The sequence below is a fragment of the Trematomus bernacchii genome, unplaced genomic scaffold, assembly GCF_902827165.1.
Source record: "Trematomus bernacchii unplaced genomic scaffold, fTreBer1.1, whole genome shotgun sequence".
NCBI lineage: Eukaryota > Metazoa > Chordata > Actinopteri > Perciformes > Nototheniidae > Trematomus > Trematomus bernacchii.
The window spans coordinates 1561421-1578727 of record NW_022987735.1 but is presented as its reverse complement, the minus strand read 5'-3'; the positions used below and the strand labels follow the sequence as shown (position 1 = coordinate 1578727).

Here is a 17307-nt window from a genome sequence, read left to right as displayed (position 1 = left end):
TGGAAATAAGAAACAAGAGAAGACATCACCTATATTTAATGCCTCAGCTTTTATTTAAAAGTGTAACTAAAAAGACATCTAAAAGACAATACAAATGCATGTTCTATATATAGAAAGTCAGTAAATGTTATATATAATAAAATAAAAACATCTGAGAAACATTATTGGAGTTTGACCCTTCGATACTGGTTTGAGAATACTGGTTACAGTTCGTGTTAGTTGCACTCTTTGTCTTGATTTGCAAGAAATACAGATAGTAGAATTCACTTCATATCACTAACTGATACACGTGATTTGATTGGAAAGTTTCATTATTACATTAATCAGTAGATTTATCAATGAGACAAAGCAAGACAATTGACATTTAAAAACATATTTGACAGTTTTTCTTTAACATGGTTCATGAATCACTGTTACTAATTGTTGGTTAAAGAATGTAATACAGGTTTTAAATACATGTAAAGAACACATTTTTTGACTTGTAGCTTCTGCTGAGTTGTACAGCTACTATAATACCTCATCCAGCTCCTTCACAAAGTGCCTGAGGGCATCAAGGCAGCGCTCTTTGATCTCCAGAAGATTATTATCCAGCGGAGCCTGTAGCAAACTATTCAAGGTGGGTTCCTTGGCCACCAACATCTTCACCACTGTGCGAAATGTCTCACAGTCCTGCCTGTAATGCTGCACATAAAATAATCAGGTCAGGGGTGTCAAGAGTTTCTAATGATACAATACAAAGAATAAAGAGTAAAGTAACTTCCAACCTTATCAATGGATAGGTCTGTCTTTGAGGCCATTTTGGCAATATGAAATAAAGAGTTATTAAAAAACAAAATACAATTTGATTCCCATCTTAACATAATCAAACATATCGGCTTTTCAATCAACCTGAGTGATGCATTCCAGTATTTTGTATTTTAGAGGGTTTTTATTCCCCATATTTTAAGATGGAAGAAAGATTGTGACTTAAAGGGGACCTATCATGCAAAATGCACTTTTGTACGTCTTTTATACATGAATATGTGTCCCCGGTGTGTCAGGGAACTCACCAAGTGTCAGAAAACACAACCCTCTCTCTTTTCCTCCATACCCAAATCTCTAAAAACGGGGCTGCAACGGAGCTGATTATTATTTGAATTTTTCTGACGTCAGAAAAGGGGTGCTCCGCCTATATGGGCAACTCTCCACCTGTCAGGGGAATGAGAGAACGCTCGAAAGCGCTGGAGACGCTGTAGTACATATGCCAGGCCTGTAAGTGGCGCTGTAGTCTGCCACAAAAGCAGAATCAGCCCTTGCAAAAACAGGGCTGGAAAAGAGCAAATAGAGCGAAATGAGGCATGGCTAAAATGCATGATCTGTTTGTGAAGTTTTTTTTTCAAAATACCAGACATGTTTTATATAGGTATGGCCCTAAAATATATGTTTCAAATATAGCATGATAGGTCCACTTTAAAATGATGTCTGTATAGGCTGAACAACAAATCTGGAAGGATCTCTGGTATCATGAATCACTTAAAAATCTACAGAAATCTTAGGCAGAATAACAATACAACATATAGCACCTCATAAAATTATTGGATTTGTGGGTAGTTTATGCACATAGAATACCTATATTCATACAGTGTATACATAATACATTTTAACTGACCCCAAATAAAATAAGAAATCACCTCTTTTATCAACGCCTTACTTTGAACTTAATGAACCCAGCTCTGGTGAATTGGTGTATTCCATTAAACAGGTGTGTGAATGTGTGCAGCGAGCCTATTCAAGTGCATGTCCGCCCATAACAAAGGGGACCTGAGGTGTCAGAGTATGTTACTGGTGCTTTAGCATTCTTTCACACCACATTGTAACAAGCTCTCACATCCCTCTCAGATTTTACTGCTGACCCAAAACGGCTGTTAAGTCTTTTATTAGAGTTCCAGGTGCAAGCTCACAACATCTTTATCACCTGGAGAGAAAAGGCTAAATGTGAGGCCCTGAACTAACCCCACCCTAGATTCTTAGGGCTACACCAGTCCGTCATGGATAAGCCTGGGACATCGAGGTCCTCTAGGGTTGAGTTAATGCAGCCCAGATCACCTCTCCCGTCAAATTAGAGTCACTGGAGCAGAAAGGAAGGCTTCTCTGTGGCTACAACAACCACTTATTGGCCACTACACGTTGTCAAAGGAAAATTACTAGCAAAGATTAGAGACATGTCAACTTACAAAAACAGGCTGATATGTGTGGACATAGAAGACATATTTAGCCACCAAAACATATTGTCTGAGTCAATCTTTGCACCATTTTACTGAAGTGTCAGTGGACCTACATTTTCAAAGTAGTGATTTCAAGCGTTTGCAGTTTCCTCTCCTTTTAAGATTGGAATTACCATTTTCGTTTATGTGGTCATATTTTCTAAATCAAGAAAGAGTTCGACAGCATCTTTTCAAACATTAACTGTCTGTTAAATGGAATAAAACAAAAATCCATCAGCTTTGTTAACTTTGAAAAGAAAAATGCTGCCTGTCAACCTAAATCAGAGTCCAGTCTTGAGCAGAATGTGAGGTTAACCGGTTAAACGGCTATATTCCAGGATTCTGTCAGTTATGGGAGAAGTTAAAGCCACAACTGCTGTTTCTTTGCCTAGATACACATTACATAATGTGTATTCAGGCTAACTCGTGCTGGTGTAGCCATCAATTTGTATAGAGATCACTAGAGCTTTTGTAAACTCATTATATTGCTGTCAAATGACTTAACTGTACTTGATGACAATTTCAATGTTTTTTTGGGCAAGAAAATTGGGAGAAATATATGATTTACAGAAGTTTCAAATTAGAAGAGAAAGGATAGAAAATCCAATATGGGACTGTGAGTCTACAGTTTTTAAATAGATTTGCCACAGTTTGCATCAAGACTATCCTTTTTTCATCAAAAAGTGGGAGGGAGCCTGTCTGGGTGGGGTCTTACACACACAGAAAAGGTCAAATAATAAAAAATAACATGACATTCAGCATGGAACAATAAGGTTGGAAAAAATGTGCCACATGGGAATCGCTTACTGTTTTTGATCACACAAAAGAGCACTAAGTAAAGGCTAAAAGAGAGGCTAAAGGGAAATGTTGGTGGAGAAAGGGTAGGCTAAATAAGGTAATGTGAAAAATAAAATGACACACTCAAGACTGGGTTGGGGAAAAAAAGGCTCTTAATTTTCTGCTCTACCTACTAATTACAATGAAACTTTCAACGCCTCCAGCCCCGGGATCACTTCAGTTCTTCTACATGGCTTTTTTAACATTTTATATTTCTCTCTCCCTGATAATTCCCCTGCTAAACCAGCTACGGCATGTTCAGATAGTTGCACACCTATCTATTCATTCCGGCATCCCTAACCCATATTCTGTGATACGGGGCGTACAATAAAAACAGAGTTGCTCTTCTTACAGAGAACATGTATCAATTCTTAAGGTACGATCAATAACGATGAATATTACAACAATACAGTTGAATCACTGTATCACAACATGCATTGTACACACACAGAGGAAGGCAAGTGGAGTAAACTCTGACAGAAATACCTCAGACTGTGGGAGATGTTTGGACTCTTTCGAATGATTTAATGTCTGAAGATCATGTCAAGCGAATTTGCGGCCCCACATAATGACAGTCTTCAGGCCCGACCGCAAGGAAGTGAGAGACTCACGACACGTGTGGCCAGCTATGCTCAGGGTCAACTTCATTCAACAACACAGGTTTCCTTCTGTCTACATAGAAGTCCCTTCCCAGGCTATTTTTAACCCATTTCTAATTGAACATTACACAGGAGGATTTCCACACCGCTACCTCTACAGTGCGGATTTCTCCTTGGTTAAACATTCTCACTAATGGCGCGTCTCCACTACAGCCCGCAGCCCGGTTTAAGAGGGCTGTGACGTCAGCGGCCCGTCTTTGGTTGCGTTTCCACTTGGCCTAGTACCGGCCGGCGGGTCCTAATTCACAGTTTTTCTGGCCTCATAAAATCGTGGGGCCAGGGCCAGAGACAACGAGGCTGAGTCGGGCTGAGTATGCTAAACTAGAGAGAGCGTCGCTGGCAAGGGGGCAACAACTACAACAAGATGGACATATTTGACCGTGATTTAATTGTAATACACGTTTCAAAAATGATGCCGAAGTAACAACATACTGATACCGGTTAGTAAAAACCATGAATTAATGCTTTGTCAAGTCTGCAGACAGACGGCAGGGGAAAAACCTTTTAAAATGCTTGTTTTCTAAATGGAGATTGGCTAAGCTAACGCAGTATATGCTCCGACCGTCCACACTCACAACAACGGCCTATACAGACATAAATAAAGCAGCGACTGTATTCACCATGACACAGGCAGTCTGTGGTTTGTACTTGTTTAACTTTTGTCTAGTTTCTGAACATATATGAGGAACTGTGAGCTCTGAGTGCTAACAGCTAACGGCTGTGTTGTTTTTCTGGGGTCCTCTGAAGATCACGTCACGGCTCCGCCTACACTGCGTTACTATAGATACTGCCCCAGTTCCTAAACTGTAATGGAAATGCGCCATAAAGTGAGCCAGTCCTAACGAGGCCGAGCCATACCGAGCGGGGCCGAGCGAGGCCGTGTAGTGGAAACGCGGCATAAGTTAGCAGATTTTAGGAAAGGCGAAGATTGTTTCCAGGTTTTAAGATGTGAGAGGAAACATGGTTAAAACAAGACACTAACATGTGGTGAATGTCCTATAAACCAGTACCTCTCTAAATCACTTAGGGTTGATTATGTTTGCCATCTTTCAAAACAAAACATCCTAAGCTGTTCCTAAGCTACAGCCTCTGTTGACAGTGATTATATTTTCACTTCATTATGTCCCGTACATACAGTTTTACACAATTGAAAGCCTTGAGGAAAGGGATGGGAAAAGTGGCCCTTTAATGAACTATGAACTCAAATTAAGTGATATCCCTTGATGTTACTAGAGCTTAGAAGACTGTAAGCTATCTGCGTGACCATGCATATTAAATGTGTGCGAGATGGAGAGCATCAATTTGCATGAATTACTGCATCGAACGATCGTGGAGCGGCTCCAACCAGCGTGCTATTTTTGTAAAAACTGCTCCCATGTTACTTGAACAAACAGGAAGGGTGCTTTTGACCTGAGCGTGCTCTGTGTGTTGGGAGGAAAAGGCTGCAGGGAGGTTCTACCTAAACCTCCCCCTAAAGTGGGAACCATGAGCTGATCTTAAGCCTGATACCAAGGGGCCACACAGGGTGGAAACAGCAACACTAGGCGCCTTAAAGAGGAGCCTTACAAAATGGGATTCTGCCCAAATCGGATGTTGGTGGAGGTCCAAATTGTGAACATACTGACAGGAGTAGTGGGGTGGGGGTGGGGGTCTGAGTGAGATTATACATAAGGCACTCACATGGACATTTAGAGAGGTTCTGTTCAAATGAGCACTGATGCAGGCAGGGGTCCTGCATAATAAGGGAAGTGGGGTAATGAGTTGAGGGCTGGTACACATTAGGGGATATTAAAAGAGCCATTTTAATCACTCAAGCTGCAAACCGGACCTCTCAATGGAGGGGCTAATAGTTGAAATGGATAACTTTCATTTGCGCTGATTGAGATGATGAATGGACTTCTTTGAAAATCACTCCCAGACACTTTTCTATGTTATGAGTGGATATTCTTTCTTTGTTGTTATTTTACATGCTCTGATTTGTTCTGTGGTCCATCCCAAGGTTTAGAAATTGCTCCGCTGGTCATCTGTTCCATCACAAGGTTTACAAAACAACTGCATGCTGGTCATTAAGCCTGTAATAACATAATTTAAGGTTTTAAAACATCTTATGACAATTTGTGTCATAAGCATGGATGTTAACTGCGTAAAGGAATCTGTCTGAAGTTTCTAAATGTCATTTATAACCCTGAAACACCCACAGAAAGTATGCATTACAAAAAGCTCGGTCTTTAAACAATAAGCTATGCTAGTGTAACAAATCGATTTCCAAATGATCTGGCCTCATGCTAACAGGGCTGTTATAGCAAAAGCCATTACATTAAGAAAATGGCGGTGATGGTCCGAGATCCAGCTCTGCCCCCTAACTGATCTGCTCAGTCTGGCACACGGCACCGTTGGATCGGAGTGTGTTTAACTGCGCCTGAGGCAGATACAGTATAGACACGGTGGAGGTTTCTGCCTCTCACCACGTCTGTAGAGGCAGTTAAAAATGGCAGGGTAAGCATGTGTGTACTAATGCCAGGAGACGTACCACACTGTGGGTGGGCCGCATGCATCCTGCGGGGCAATTCCTGCCCTGCTTTAACGGGAACAGATAAGTGGTACTGTAGTGCCGAGCGATGAAGGGGAGGGATAAACGTGCAGGCCACAAGAGGCATCACAACCTCAGGTGCTAAGGACTTTTCTGCTGACTTATCCTCCTTCTCTCCACCAAAAAATGTTTCTCAATTAACTTAAATATTACGTGTAGCAAGCCAAGGCGCATTTATACGCCTTTTACATCAACCCCTTGACTCACAGCCAAATCGTAAAACAATTGTAAAAAAGTGTTTCTGTATACGTGACGCTCCTCAAGAACAGGGTAAAGCCCACACATGTACCATAGGGGAACCACATGGTAAAGAAACTCATTTCAATTTATAGGAGCCTTAGTTTGGCGGCTTCAACTTCTCAGCTGTACAACATAGATTGTCTTTATTTGAACAAAACAACGTTAGTACTTAAGTGTGCGTTATTTAACAATGTAGGGCACCACTTAAAGTGGACCTATCATGCTATATTTGAATAATATATTGTAGGGCCATACCTATATAAAACATGTCTGTGAAGTTTTTTTTTCAAAATACCAAATAGATCATGCATTTTAGCCATGCCTCATTTCGCTCTATTTGCTCTTTTCCAGCTCTGTTTTTGCAAGGGCTGATTCTGTGAGAAGTCTTCTTCGCTGCTTTTGTGGCAGACTACAGCGCCACTTACAGGCCTGGCATATGTACTACAGCGTCTCCAGCGTTTTGGAGCGGCAATGGCCGTGGCCATGGCCCAACCCCCCATTCCCCTGATAGGTGGAGAGTTGCCCATATAGGCGGAGCATCCCTTTTCTGACGTCAGAACAATTTCAAATATGTATCAGCTCCGTTGCAGCCCCGTTTTTAGAGATTTGGGTATGGAGGAAAAGGGAGAGGGTTGTGTTTTCTGACACTTGGTGAGTTCCCTGACACACCGGGGACACATGTTCATGTATAAAAGACGCACAAAAGCGCATTTTGCATGATAGGTCCCCTTTAAGTTTCTCTAAAAAATGTCCCACTGATACACTCTGTGACCTTTACCCTGTTATCTGACTATGAGTTGCTATTTCGCTCATTCTTAAAATGAGACACTAATCCAAAACAAGAGATGATACAACTAGTTTACTACGGAATACGGTCAATTGAAGCTTTAAGGTTTTAATGGAAATCATTAAAGCAATCTGGTAGTTTCTCTAGCTTCCACTTTCAGAAACTGAGGTTTTTTTAACTCCGTTATATGATGTCTGGTTAAGAACTAGCATTTTGCATTATATTGGAAGCTGGTATACATTTGGAAAGGCTTGGATACAACAAAGAAAGTTGAGACAGTTATATTGTTGAGAGTTAAGAGTATTAACAGAAGTTGGGTCGTTTCATGGAGAAAATCGTACTACCTTCTCAATTTCCAGAGCCTTAGCCTTAATGGCCTCCGACCGGCGAGCCTTGAAGTCTTGGTCTGGTGTCGGCTGTGGCTCCACGCTTGGCTCCACGCTTTGCTCCACGCTTGGCTCCACGTTTTGCTCCACGCTTGGCTCCACGCTTGGCTCCACGCTTGGCTCCACGCTTGGCTCCACGCTTGGCTCCACGCTTGGCTCCACGCTTTGCTCCACGCTTGGCTCCACGCTGGCCTCCACGCTGGCCTCCACGCTGGCCTCAAAGCTGGCCTCCATGCTGGCCTCCATGCTGGCCTCCACCAACTCCTCCGTCTCCGCTACAGATGCAGGAGCTTTTTCCTGGAGGGCCAAAGGTGAAAGGTTAGAACCGGGGTCACCAGGTTTAGAAGCTGGTTCTGATTTCAAAGTGTTTCAAATGGAGACAACTCTGCTCTCTTACAAGTGTTGAGCTCTTGTTTTGGTACATGTCTCATTAAGCATGCCTAATGTCAACAGAAAAGAGCAGCCATTTACAGTCCCTCTCTCTGACTAAAGGATCATTACAGTCAAAGGCCAACTGACACAAATACATGAGTCAGTTCTGCTTTCTAACAAAGAATATATTATATAAGTTATTTTAGTCTTTACAGTGCTATACTTGTGCTTTTGTCTACTTTTAGGCCAATACACAAGTACTATACATTTATATACTTTACTAAACTGTATACTGTTATAATTAAAAGTTATACTGTCACTGATGCACAGGACAATAAGACCTGAGTTTGCTTCCGAAAAGTGCTTTATAATAAGCAATATTCATGAAATAAAAGAAAGATATATATAGACTTTTTGCACTACTTTTTATTTTGTATTTTATTATATATGTTGCATTGTTGGAGGAGCTCAGGTCAGAAGAATTTCATTGCCATTTCTACACTGTACCTTTGTGCATATGACAATAAAACCTTTGAATCTTGATTGATGTAATATTACAAACCTGTGTGATGAATGCATATCCTTTTTTACTTAAGACATGCATTTATAGTATTGATAATTATCCTATTCTATGTGATATGTTAAATAATATCATCTTTCCAAATGTTTATGTCAAAAACAAGAAAGGGGAGGACTGAAGGATTATGACACAAACTGCATTTGTCTTCCTGGGTATTCAATGCTTCGGAAATATAAAAATGATTACATTGTTATTGCTTTGTATATACACCTCGCATTAACTGAGACTTTTCAAGCTTTTACTTTAGATGCAGCTGTACAAAAACATGTAGAAGCTACCATTTTCAATTTATTTATTTATACTCACTGGAACAGGTTTTTTGTAAAGATTATACTGCTCTAGAAGGCTTTACCTTTGCAGATCCAGAGCTGTGAGGAGACCCCTCAAAAGAGGGGCTGGGAGTGTGGCTCGCACTGGTCTTATCTATGGAGAAGTGAAATGTCAGATGAAAATGGAGAAAAACACAGGTAACCTTCCTCAGACAATTGTGGAAAATAAAAACGTCTGACTAAAGTGTGACAACAATAACAAGAGGTTGAAATGAATCTAATACACAAGGGCAGCACAGCATTATTTATCTGATTTTTCTCTGTATTAAAATCAACTCTGGGGGAGCGTTTTAAAGGGTCATTGGTCTGGGAAGCAAGCCACGTTTACTGCATCCTTCCCAGTTCAAATAGGGTCCAGTGGTTCATCAGCTCTCTCCACTCTGCTGTCTAATAACTGCAAATGCAATAACCTTTTATGTTATATATACACTCAGAGGAACACTCACTGTCTACTGTGAAACATCACACAATCACTCACTTTTCATCGTGAACAATCATAAAGCCAAGGCCTTATGAGGCAGCTGAAAACTTTAAATCCCTGTTTTTTTTAATACTCCCTTGTCGAATCCTCCCACACAATAGTGCTCGAGAAATTCATCTGTGTCTAGATTGAAATATTGTCTTCTGCTGGCTCCAATGTGTCTAGAAAAAAAAATCTAATTTGACCAAGTTGTTTGTTTTTACCGAAGGAATCTCCCACAGTGATTAGAGTGAGCCAAGGTAAAGCCTCTATCTTAATTTGAGTCCCTCAGCAGGGCTAAGTAGTCCCCATGTGGCTCTTTCTCCCGGACCCCACAAAGACTCTAGTAAGGCTGAATACTCAGATACTGTAGTGTGTACCATCAGAAATACAACAGTGTTATGCTGAGGTGTGCCTAAAACAAACTAGTTCATATGACTAAGAAGGCTGAAGTGTAGCTGTTCCCAATGGCCACACATAAAGAGGCAAAAGGCCTGCCATGATAATAATAATAATAATTTCAATTTTTATAGCGCCTTTCAAGAGACCCAAGGACGCTTAAATATATATAATATACTCCTGTGTATGATACACAGGGGCTTTATGCAATAAGTGTTTGAATGGGGACCACGGTGCACATATTTAGACAAGAGAGTGCAAAGTAGTTTCAAAATCTGGCATACGGCCAATCGCTGTACAACCGAGGCGTGTTTCTCAGATTGTGGGTTTTGTAAGGTTACAAAAATTGTTCGACGCAGCCACCCTAATTATGATGTCTAAAAGACGTGGGGGGGGTTTCTACATGCTGTTTGACATTCCAACAAGGGTTTCTTTTGGAGCATACTGACCAATTTTCTTTTTACGACATGTAGTAGCTTATATGCGACTCTCTCATTCTCTGGAGAAAACTTCAACACAGGGAAGGTACGCTGGGAGCTCATGCCTCGCATCTCACACCCTCAGTGCGTTCCACTAATCTGAACAGAAAACTGGTTTCCATAAGCGGGGTAGGAGATTAGAGAAACCTGATCTCCCCAGCGAGATTTATCTGCAATGTATACGGGTAAACACTTATCTAATTGGCTGTTCAAAATGATACGTCTGCATGTTCCTAGTTAAAATTGGGGTAGTAAAGACATCTGATTATTGATGTGCTGCATGAACAATAACCAATTTATTACAATAGATGTAAATTATTTGATTACCTATGTTAACTTGTTTCTTTTAGTGACTTCAGTGCCTTTAAACACACTGCCTGGGCAACTTCAGGAAAGGTGTGACCCGAATCTGGAGGTCTGATTATATTTAGTCGATAAGGTGACATTTATGTCAATGTTTGTGATAGGGCTGAGACCACCAAGGCCCACAAAGCTTCTGTTTGCATGACAAAGCTTAATATACATACGCCATCATTGAAGCCCTTTCTTTTTTTACATTGCTGTGCTGGCCTAATTACTATCCCAGATGGGAGTGGAGTTGGGAGGTACAACTGTGCTCTCACTGTTTTTATTACATCTTCAAAAGGCCGTACGACATGCAGCTACATTTTCACCGTTTTAATATCTTTATGTGTCTTGGAAATCAAAGCACTGGAGGAAAGGCTGCCCACACTGCTTTGCCTCAGACTAATAATATTGCTGATGTCAGATCACTTTTAACACGTTTTTGTAACATGTGTATCCATAAATTTCATTAGCTCAGCATTGCTTATTAAAGTTCTAAAGCCTGTCAGAGTCACAAAAGAAAGCATGTGAAATGACAGAGCCAATGTGATTTTGAAGAGGTCGTTAAAGCGGCGCATGAACAGACTAAAAAGGTCAGGTTCTGAATCCTAAGTCAATCCAATAAACCGAGGGTATCCTTTTTCCCAGCCTGTGTAAGTGTGCGTGTGGTGTTAGTGTAATTAACATCTTAACGTGTTTCAGCACACTCTGACCCTTCACATTACACAGCACCTCGGAAAACAGATGCTTCACCTGGAATGGCTTAATACCTTTAGACATTATAATTATATGTATGCCTCTGTGAAAGGGAAAATCACCTCTTTTGTTCTCAGTACAGAGGGAATAACAGCTGTGACGACAAACATTGTACTAGATAAGGGTCAATTCATAATTCCACTGTGTTTTATGATCTGTGCTTCTTCAGGTTTTAATTAATATCATTATAAATAAATACACAAGTAAGTTTTGTAAGAAGACTTGTTAAGACTAAACAATAATACTCTAATTCTTTCTCTTTGTCTGGTAGCATTACCTTCCAGCTGATCAGCTGATTGCACCTGAGGTCTTTTCTAAGCTGTGAACTTGAGTGCTGAGATCCACAGAAGTCTAAATACTTACGCTTTTGCAGAGACTGCTGGTAGGTTAAATTCCTCTCCCTGTCGGGGGAGAAGCTCCTGCTGCTGGTGTTAGATAGCGAGCGGACAGGTACAGGTGGGTGTGCTTCCCTTCGTCCAGGAGAGCGTTCCCGTTTCATTCCTTTAGGTAGAGGAGTGCGTCTGTACTCGTCACGGTCTTCTCTACTGACAAAAAACAACAAATGAGAATTTCAGGAGTTCTGAGTGCTTTGGATAATTAATGTCTGTAAATGCTCTTCACCACCTTATAATATATTGTTTTGTCATTTTGATAGGAAGCCGACTTCTTAAATCAAAAACCAGACCCCTTATTTTAAGTCCTGTTAACAGAGTTGGACGTTTGTTTAAAGGTATACTAGACCATATGGATGTGAGGGCAGTGACCTTTCTTTCGGGCACTGACCTTAAAGGAGGGCCTGACCCTCGACCTCTGCCGCGGAAATAGGGAGCGCCTCTTCTATTGCTCCTGAAACACATTCAAAAACACACAGAATTAAAAACTACAGACAAATTAAGAACAGGCAAAGCTGCTCTGCACATGGAAACATTTGTTTGATTAATCAAAGGGTATATTAGTTCATTTAAAATGAACAACCTACATAATTACTGTATTTTAAAGAAATAGTTTCCTTCAGTGAAGGCCTTCAGATGGGTAATGGAAACAGAGTAAATAAAAAACAAAACCGCAAAGACTTCAATTCAGTCCCAGTGGGATACTGATTAATTTGTGAAATTGTGGCAATCTTCCTCTTTGGCACTCGCAAGAGTTGGCACACTTTTGGACCATTTTGGTTTTCTTTCATTCCTATGTGTCTTCAATTGGAGGCCGAGTCATTATTAAGGCTGAATATGGAACTGAGATCACAATTCACTGTCATCTAACTATGATGTGTGATAACCCTAGCACATCTACTGAAAAGAATCGTCGCTAATTTCGACTTGTTTTCCTTATTTCCAGGCTTGTAGCTTGTGCCCGAGCACGACCTTAAAGTCCAGAGGTATAAATGACCCAAAGGCACCTGGTTTTCATGACCTCTGCCTGAACTCAAGCCACATCTTAAACAAAGAGCAGGTCTAACAAGGCTTCAAACTTTTACGACTCGTGGTCTGTTTGGCAAATGGCAGGCTGAGTCCTGGCTACTTCAAACACTGACTTGCCATCTATGCAGGTCAAAACTAACATCAAAAGGTTACAGATAGAGAGAAAAAAAGTGATGTACTTAATTTTGAAAAAAACAACAGTTCTCTAGAGAGTAAATCAAGCATTTATCAGACGTTCTTCACCCGGATATTACACGTATATTGAAGCCGAGATGGCAGCCAATACACTAAGGAATGACCCGAAATAAGCAATAACTTGGTAGGGCATCCAGCGAGGCTACAACGAGATAAAACAAACTAATAATAATATGGCATTGTTTCCTTATAATATACACAAAGAAAACCAGTTGGCTAGTTTTAATTTAAAAAATATATAAATAAACTGGAATTAAAAAGGACAGAAAAAAGAAGGCAATGATTAATTTGGTATTTGCAAAAACTTTATTATGCTCTTGTACTTCTTGTCTTTATTCCACACCCCTTGTTGTATAGTGGCACGGTAAGGGGCTACTTGTAGCTACAGAGTCTACGAAGGTGGCCACAAAAACGACACCACCAATCCCCATGACAGTGACCCTTGCTTTGGATAAATAAATAAATAAATAAATAAATAAGGCTCCTACAGACAGACTCCCTGTCTTGCTGTCTGAGAAATATTATGTTTTCTGACGCAGCTGCAGGAGAAGCTATAGCATAATCTTTTGCGAAACTAAAACACTGCTGTTATACAGTTTTTTTGAAATGATGGAGCATTATTACATGTGTGCCATTAAAGGGGGGATAAGGTTTGTGCCAGTGTGTCGAGTCTGTCTTAAAACAATAGTCAGGTACCCATACGTACAGTAAAACAGTCATCAAAATACAAATAGATTTTATGGTAAATTGGAACTTGAACATATCTAATTTAAATGAGACGTACGATGCTCAGAATATCTGAGATGTGTGTGTGTGTGTGTTTGACTGAAGAGGGAGTGGTCCAGCTGTTTTTCCTCTCGGGTGGGGTTGGGGTTGTTTGGTGGAGTAGACACTAGTGCTCTTTGTCCCCTCTCTAGCCTGGTGTGACTCCCGGAGAGGGGAGCTTCGTAAAGTGTTGGTATGTTAAAGTGGCCGAGGCGAGAAGAGTGTCTGTTGATGGAACTGCTTGGCTTGGATACTCTGTGAAAGCTCTTCAACTTATCTCAACAGCAGTGTGGTCACAGATAATTCAAAGTGTTTCCTTCATATATTTCCAAAAGCTATAATTTTATGCCAAGGTATTTGCCAAAGCAATATTTTGTTATAATACATGTGATATTCTTAAGTATTGGGTTAAATGTTAAAGTAATAATTTTAAAAAATGATTTAAAGTGAAATGTACTTTCATAAGCTTGGTTGACCCAGTTTTTTCCTAATATAACATGCAAGTCACACACCTTGTTGTGTATCAAGCAAATATACTCACCCTTCAAAAGATGGAACCATGCTTCCACCTTGTGGACAGTTTGATGCATTACATTAATAATTAAATGAAGAAATTGACCATCTGACTAAACAGCATGTGACAAACAAAAAATAAAATATTAAAAATAATTGTAAGATGTTATTTACCTTGAGGCTAACTGGTGCCTTAAATCATCTCTGTCATAGGGCTGCTGGGAATAATGGTCCTCCTAAAAAACAAATATCACATTTAAAACACACTTAAAGGGTCCCTATGAAAGCATTTGTGGAAGCAGGTCACTATTGTGTTTATCTTGAAAATGTGAAGGAGGATTTATATCCATGTTAGCATGCAAGTTACTTAGTAAACATGCATGTTAAGTGGTAACTGACGATTACACTGATCAGCAATAAGCATAAATACATTATTAGGCACTAATGCCCAAATATATGCTACAATGCGCCATCAAAGCAGTGAAAAAGATGTGTGCTCATTTACATGGATGTTAAAAACACTTAAAATATATTTTTTAAATCCACTTTAAAAAGGTTATAAGACGTGTAAAAGAAAAAGGACATTTGGTTTTTGTGAGTAATATTGAATGTCAAAATAACTTTGTTAAAACCTGAAACAAAAAACTGATGTAATTCTTTAAACTATGCATACCAACTTTTACTTACATTTCTTGGAGGTGAGGAATTTCTGCGAAAATTGTTGTTGTTTGAATTATCATCAAAATATCGACGATCATTCGCTGGGTAACTGTCCTGGTAATTCCGAGGACCATCATTCCACATTGAAAAATTCGAACTTTTAGAACCATAGTTCACATTTGTCCGAGGCATGGAGTTCCCCTTTTCCACAATATTGACAACTCGATGGACTGTCACCTGAAATAAAACAATAGTTTATATTACATCAAATATATCCGCTCTTTAAACATGCTTGCAATTACCTATGTTTCAAACCAGAAATGAACCTATTCCTAAGATGACAATTAATGTTGCATTGTGCGAAATTTAAAGATTTGGATGCAACAACAATATCCCCCAAATATAGAGGGACCAACAAAAGAAGAAAGGTAAATTAATACTGAATACTACCATAAATAAATGTCATGGTCATAACAAGCTAAACACATGATTGCGATTTAAATACAGTAAACTAATCAGTTCTCTGCACTTATTAGTTCAATTAATACATTTGGATACAGAAAACAACATCTCCCCTTACCTCTCTCGAATCCGCTAAAATGCACTCTTCATATTTCTCTCTAAGTGTATTTCGGCCATTGCGATATGCCACTGCAAAGAAAAAAAAGGCATGTGTTTGTCCATCGGTCAGATCATTAGTTCAAACTTCAGCCATCAAGTAAATGTTATTATGTTATTTAATGAATATGCAGTGAAAGATTAGGCTTCATCATCACAAAATCCTGTTTTCTTAGGCTTGGCATAGATAGTTATTCATATTTAGAATGTATTGTCAGGAAGTATTTTTTAACCAAGGTGAGGACTCATATCATCAGCTTGAGTCTGCATAAGACACAGAGTGGTCAAGTTTTCTGATGCTCATCTCATGTTCATTTCACTAAATGGTTTCCAAACTAAAAGTCCATATTGTAAACAGGTTTCCTGAGATTCTGACTTATTAGTGGCTGTAATTACTGGGGAAATTATCCTACATCAAACCAGAAGAAAAAAAGGTGAAGAAGCAGGGGTCTGCAGACATAGATGATAATGAATTGATCGTCCCAAACTTTGTCATCTTAAGACACTGGAAAGTAACCCAAAGTGAAAAGCCTAACACTGGTATATAGGCAAATATTAACTTGCTCAGGTATGTACACTTGACATTTCCACATGTTGAGAAAAGTGGTACAGCCCGGTTTTAGGTGGCAGTCTCTCTAAAAGATAATTTATTACATTGATATTCTATTTTGTTTGCATTTACCAGCACTATGTTATCTGTTTATTGTGTTGCACTGTTGGAGGAGCCTGTGACCTAACATTTTCATTGACATATCTACACTGTAGCTATGTACAAATGAAAATAAAAGCCTTGAATCTTGCTATGCTTGTAAGACATGCAAAGCGCTGTTTTGCTTTTGTACTTACTGATTTGGTTTGCTGTCTGGTATTCACAATATGTCACAGTAGAGAATGATGGACCTTGGATGGAAAGGGTAGAGTGTTGTTAAGCTGGTGTATTTGTTTTGAACATATACCCAAACAGGAAAGAACACACACACACACACACACACACACACACACACACACACACACACACACACACACACACACACACACACACACACACACACACACACACACACACACACACACACACACACACACACACACACACACACACACACACACACACACACACACACACACACACACACACACACACACACACACACACACACACACACACACACACACACACACACACACACACCTCTATGTATACTATGGCATCTGCTGGGGACAATGTTACAACAATTCACCACTACACACTCTATCTTTTAAAGTAAACATAACATATGCGTGATCCATACATCGAAACAGTCCGATAGGGGAAGTGGACATCATTAGACACCGCATAATAGAGTGATTGAGATGGTTTAACTGAAATGTATTTCCTGTATCACGAAGCTCCACAGAATTAAAGTAGCACTGTTCGAGTACACATGTAGCTGATAGCATCACAGCACAAGAGGAAGTCGCTAAAAGATCACCCACCTGTTAATGATCGTAATACTCCTGGTCACCAAGTGCGTTTTACATATTTATCCTATTGCTAAAAAAACAATTAATCTTAAAAAGTTACTCGACAATCGAATAGTTTTCTTCGTGGATCTGCAAAGGAGAACCAAAACAAACCCCTAGCATGGACGCTCTTCTTTGCTGAATGACCACTTCCGGAAAACAGTGCGCTG

At 39.8% G+C, this 17307-nt stretch overlaps 1 protein-coding gene across 2 annotated transcripts; it reads right to left on the bottom strand.

Annotated features, from left to right (window-relative positions):
• Window positions 1-30: 30 nt before the first annotated feature.
• LOC117494963 (periphilin-1-like) lies at window positions 31-17268 on the bottom strand. Of its 2 annotated transcripts, none has more exons than XM_034145995.1 (10): window positions 17111-17268; window positions 16481-16534; window positions 15597-15667; window positions 15044-15253; window positions 14531-14592; window positions 12246-12308; window positions 11826-12007; window positions 9047-9117; window positions 7701-8039; window positions 31-681 (listed from the first exon to the last, which is right to left on the bottom strand). In XM_034145995.1, coding segments are annotated over exons 2-10 (1173 nt in total). In that variant the 5' UTR covers window positions 16482-16534; window positions 17111-17268; the 3' UTR covers window positions 31-507. The 2 variants fall into 2 exon arrangements, with proteins under 2 accessions (XP_034001886.1, XP_034001887.1); XM_034145996.1 differs by having other exon boundaries at window positions 11826-12004.
• Window positions 17269-17307: the final 39 nt, after the last annotated feature.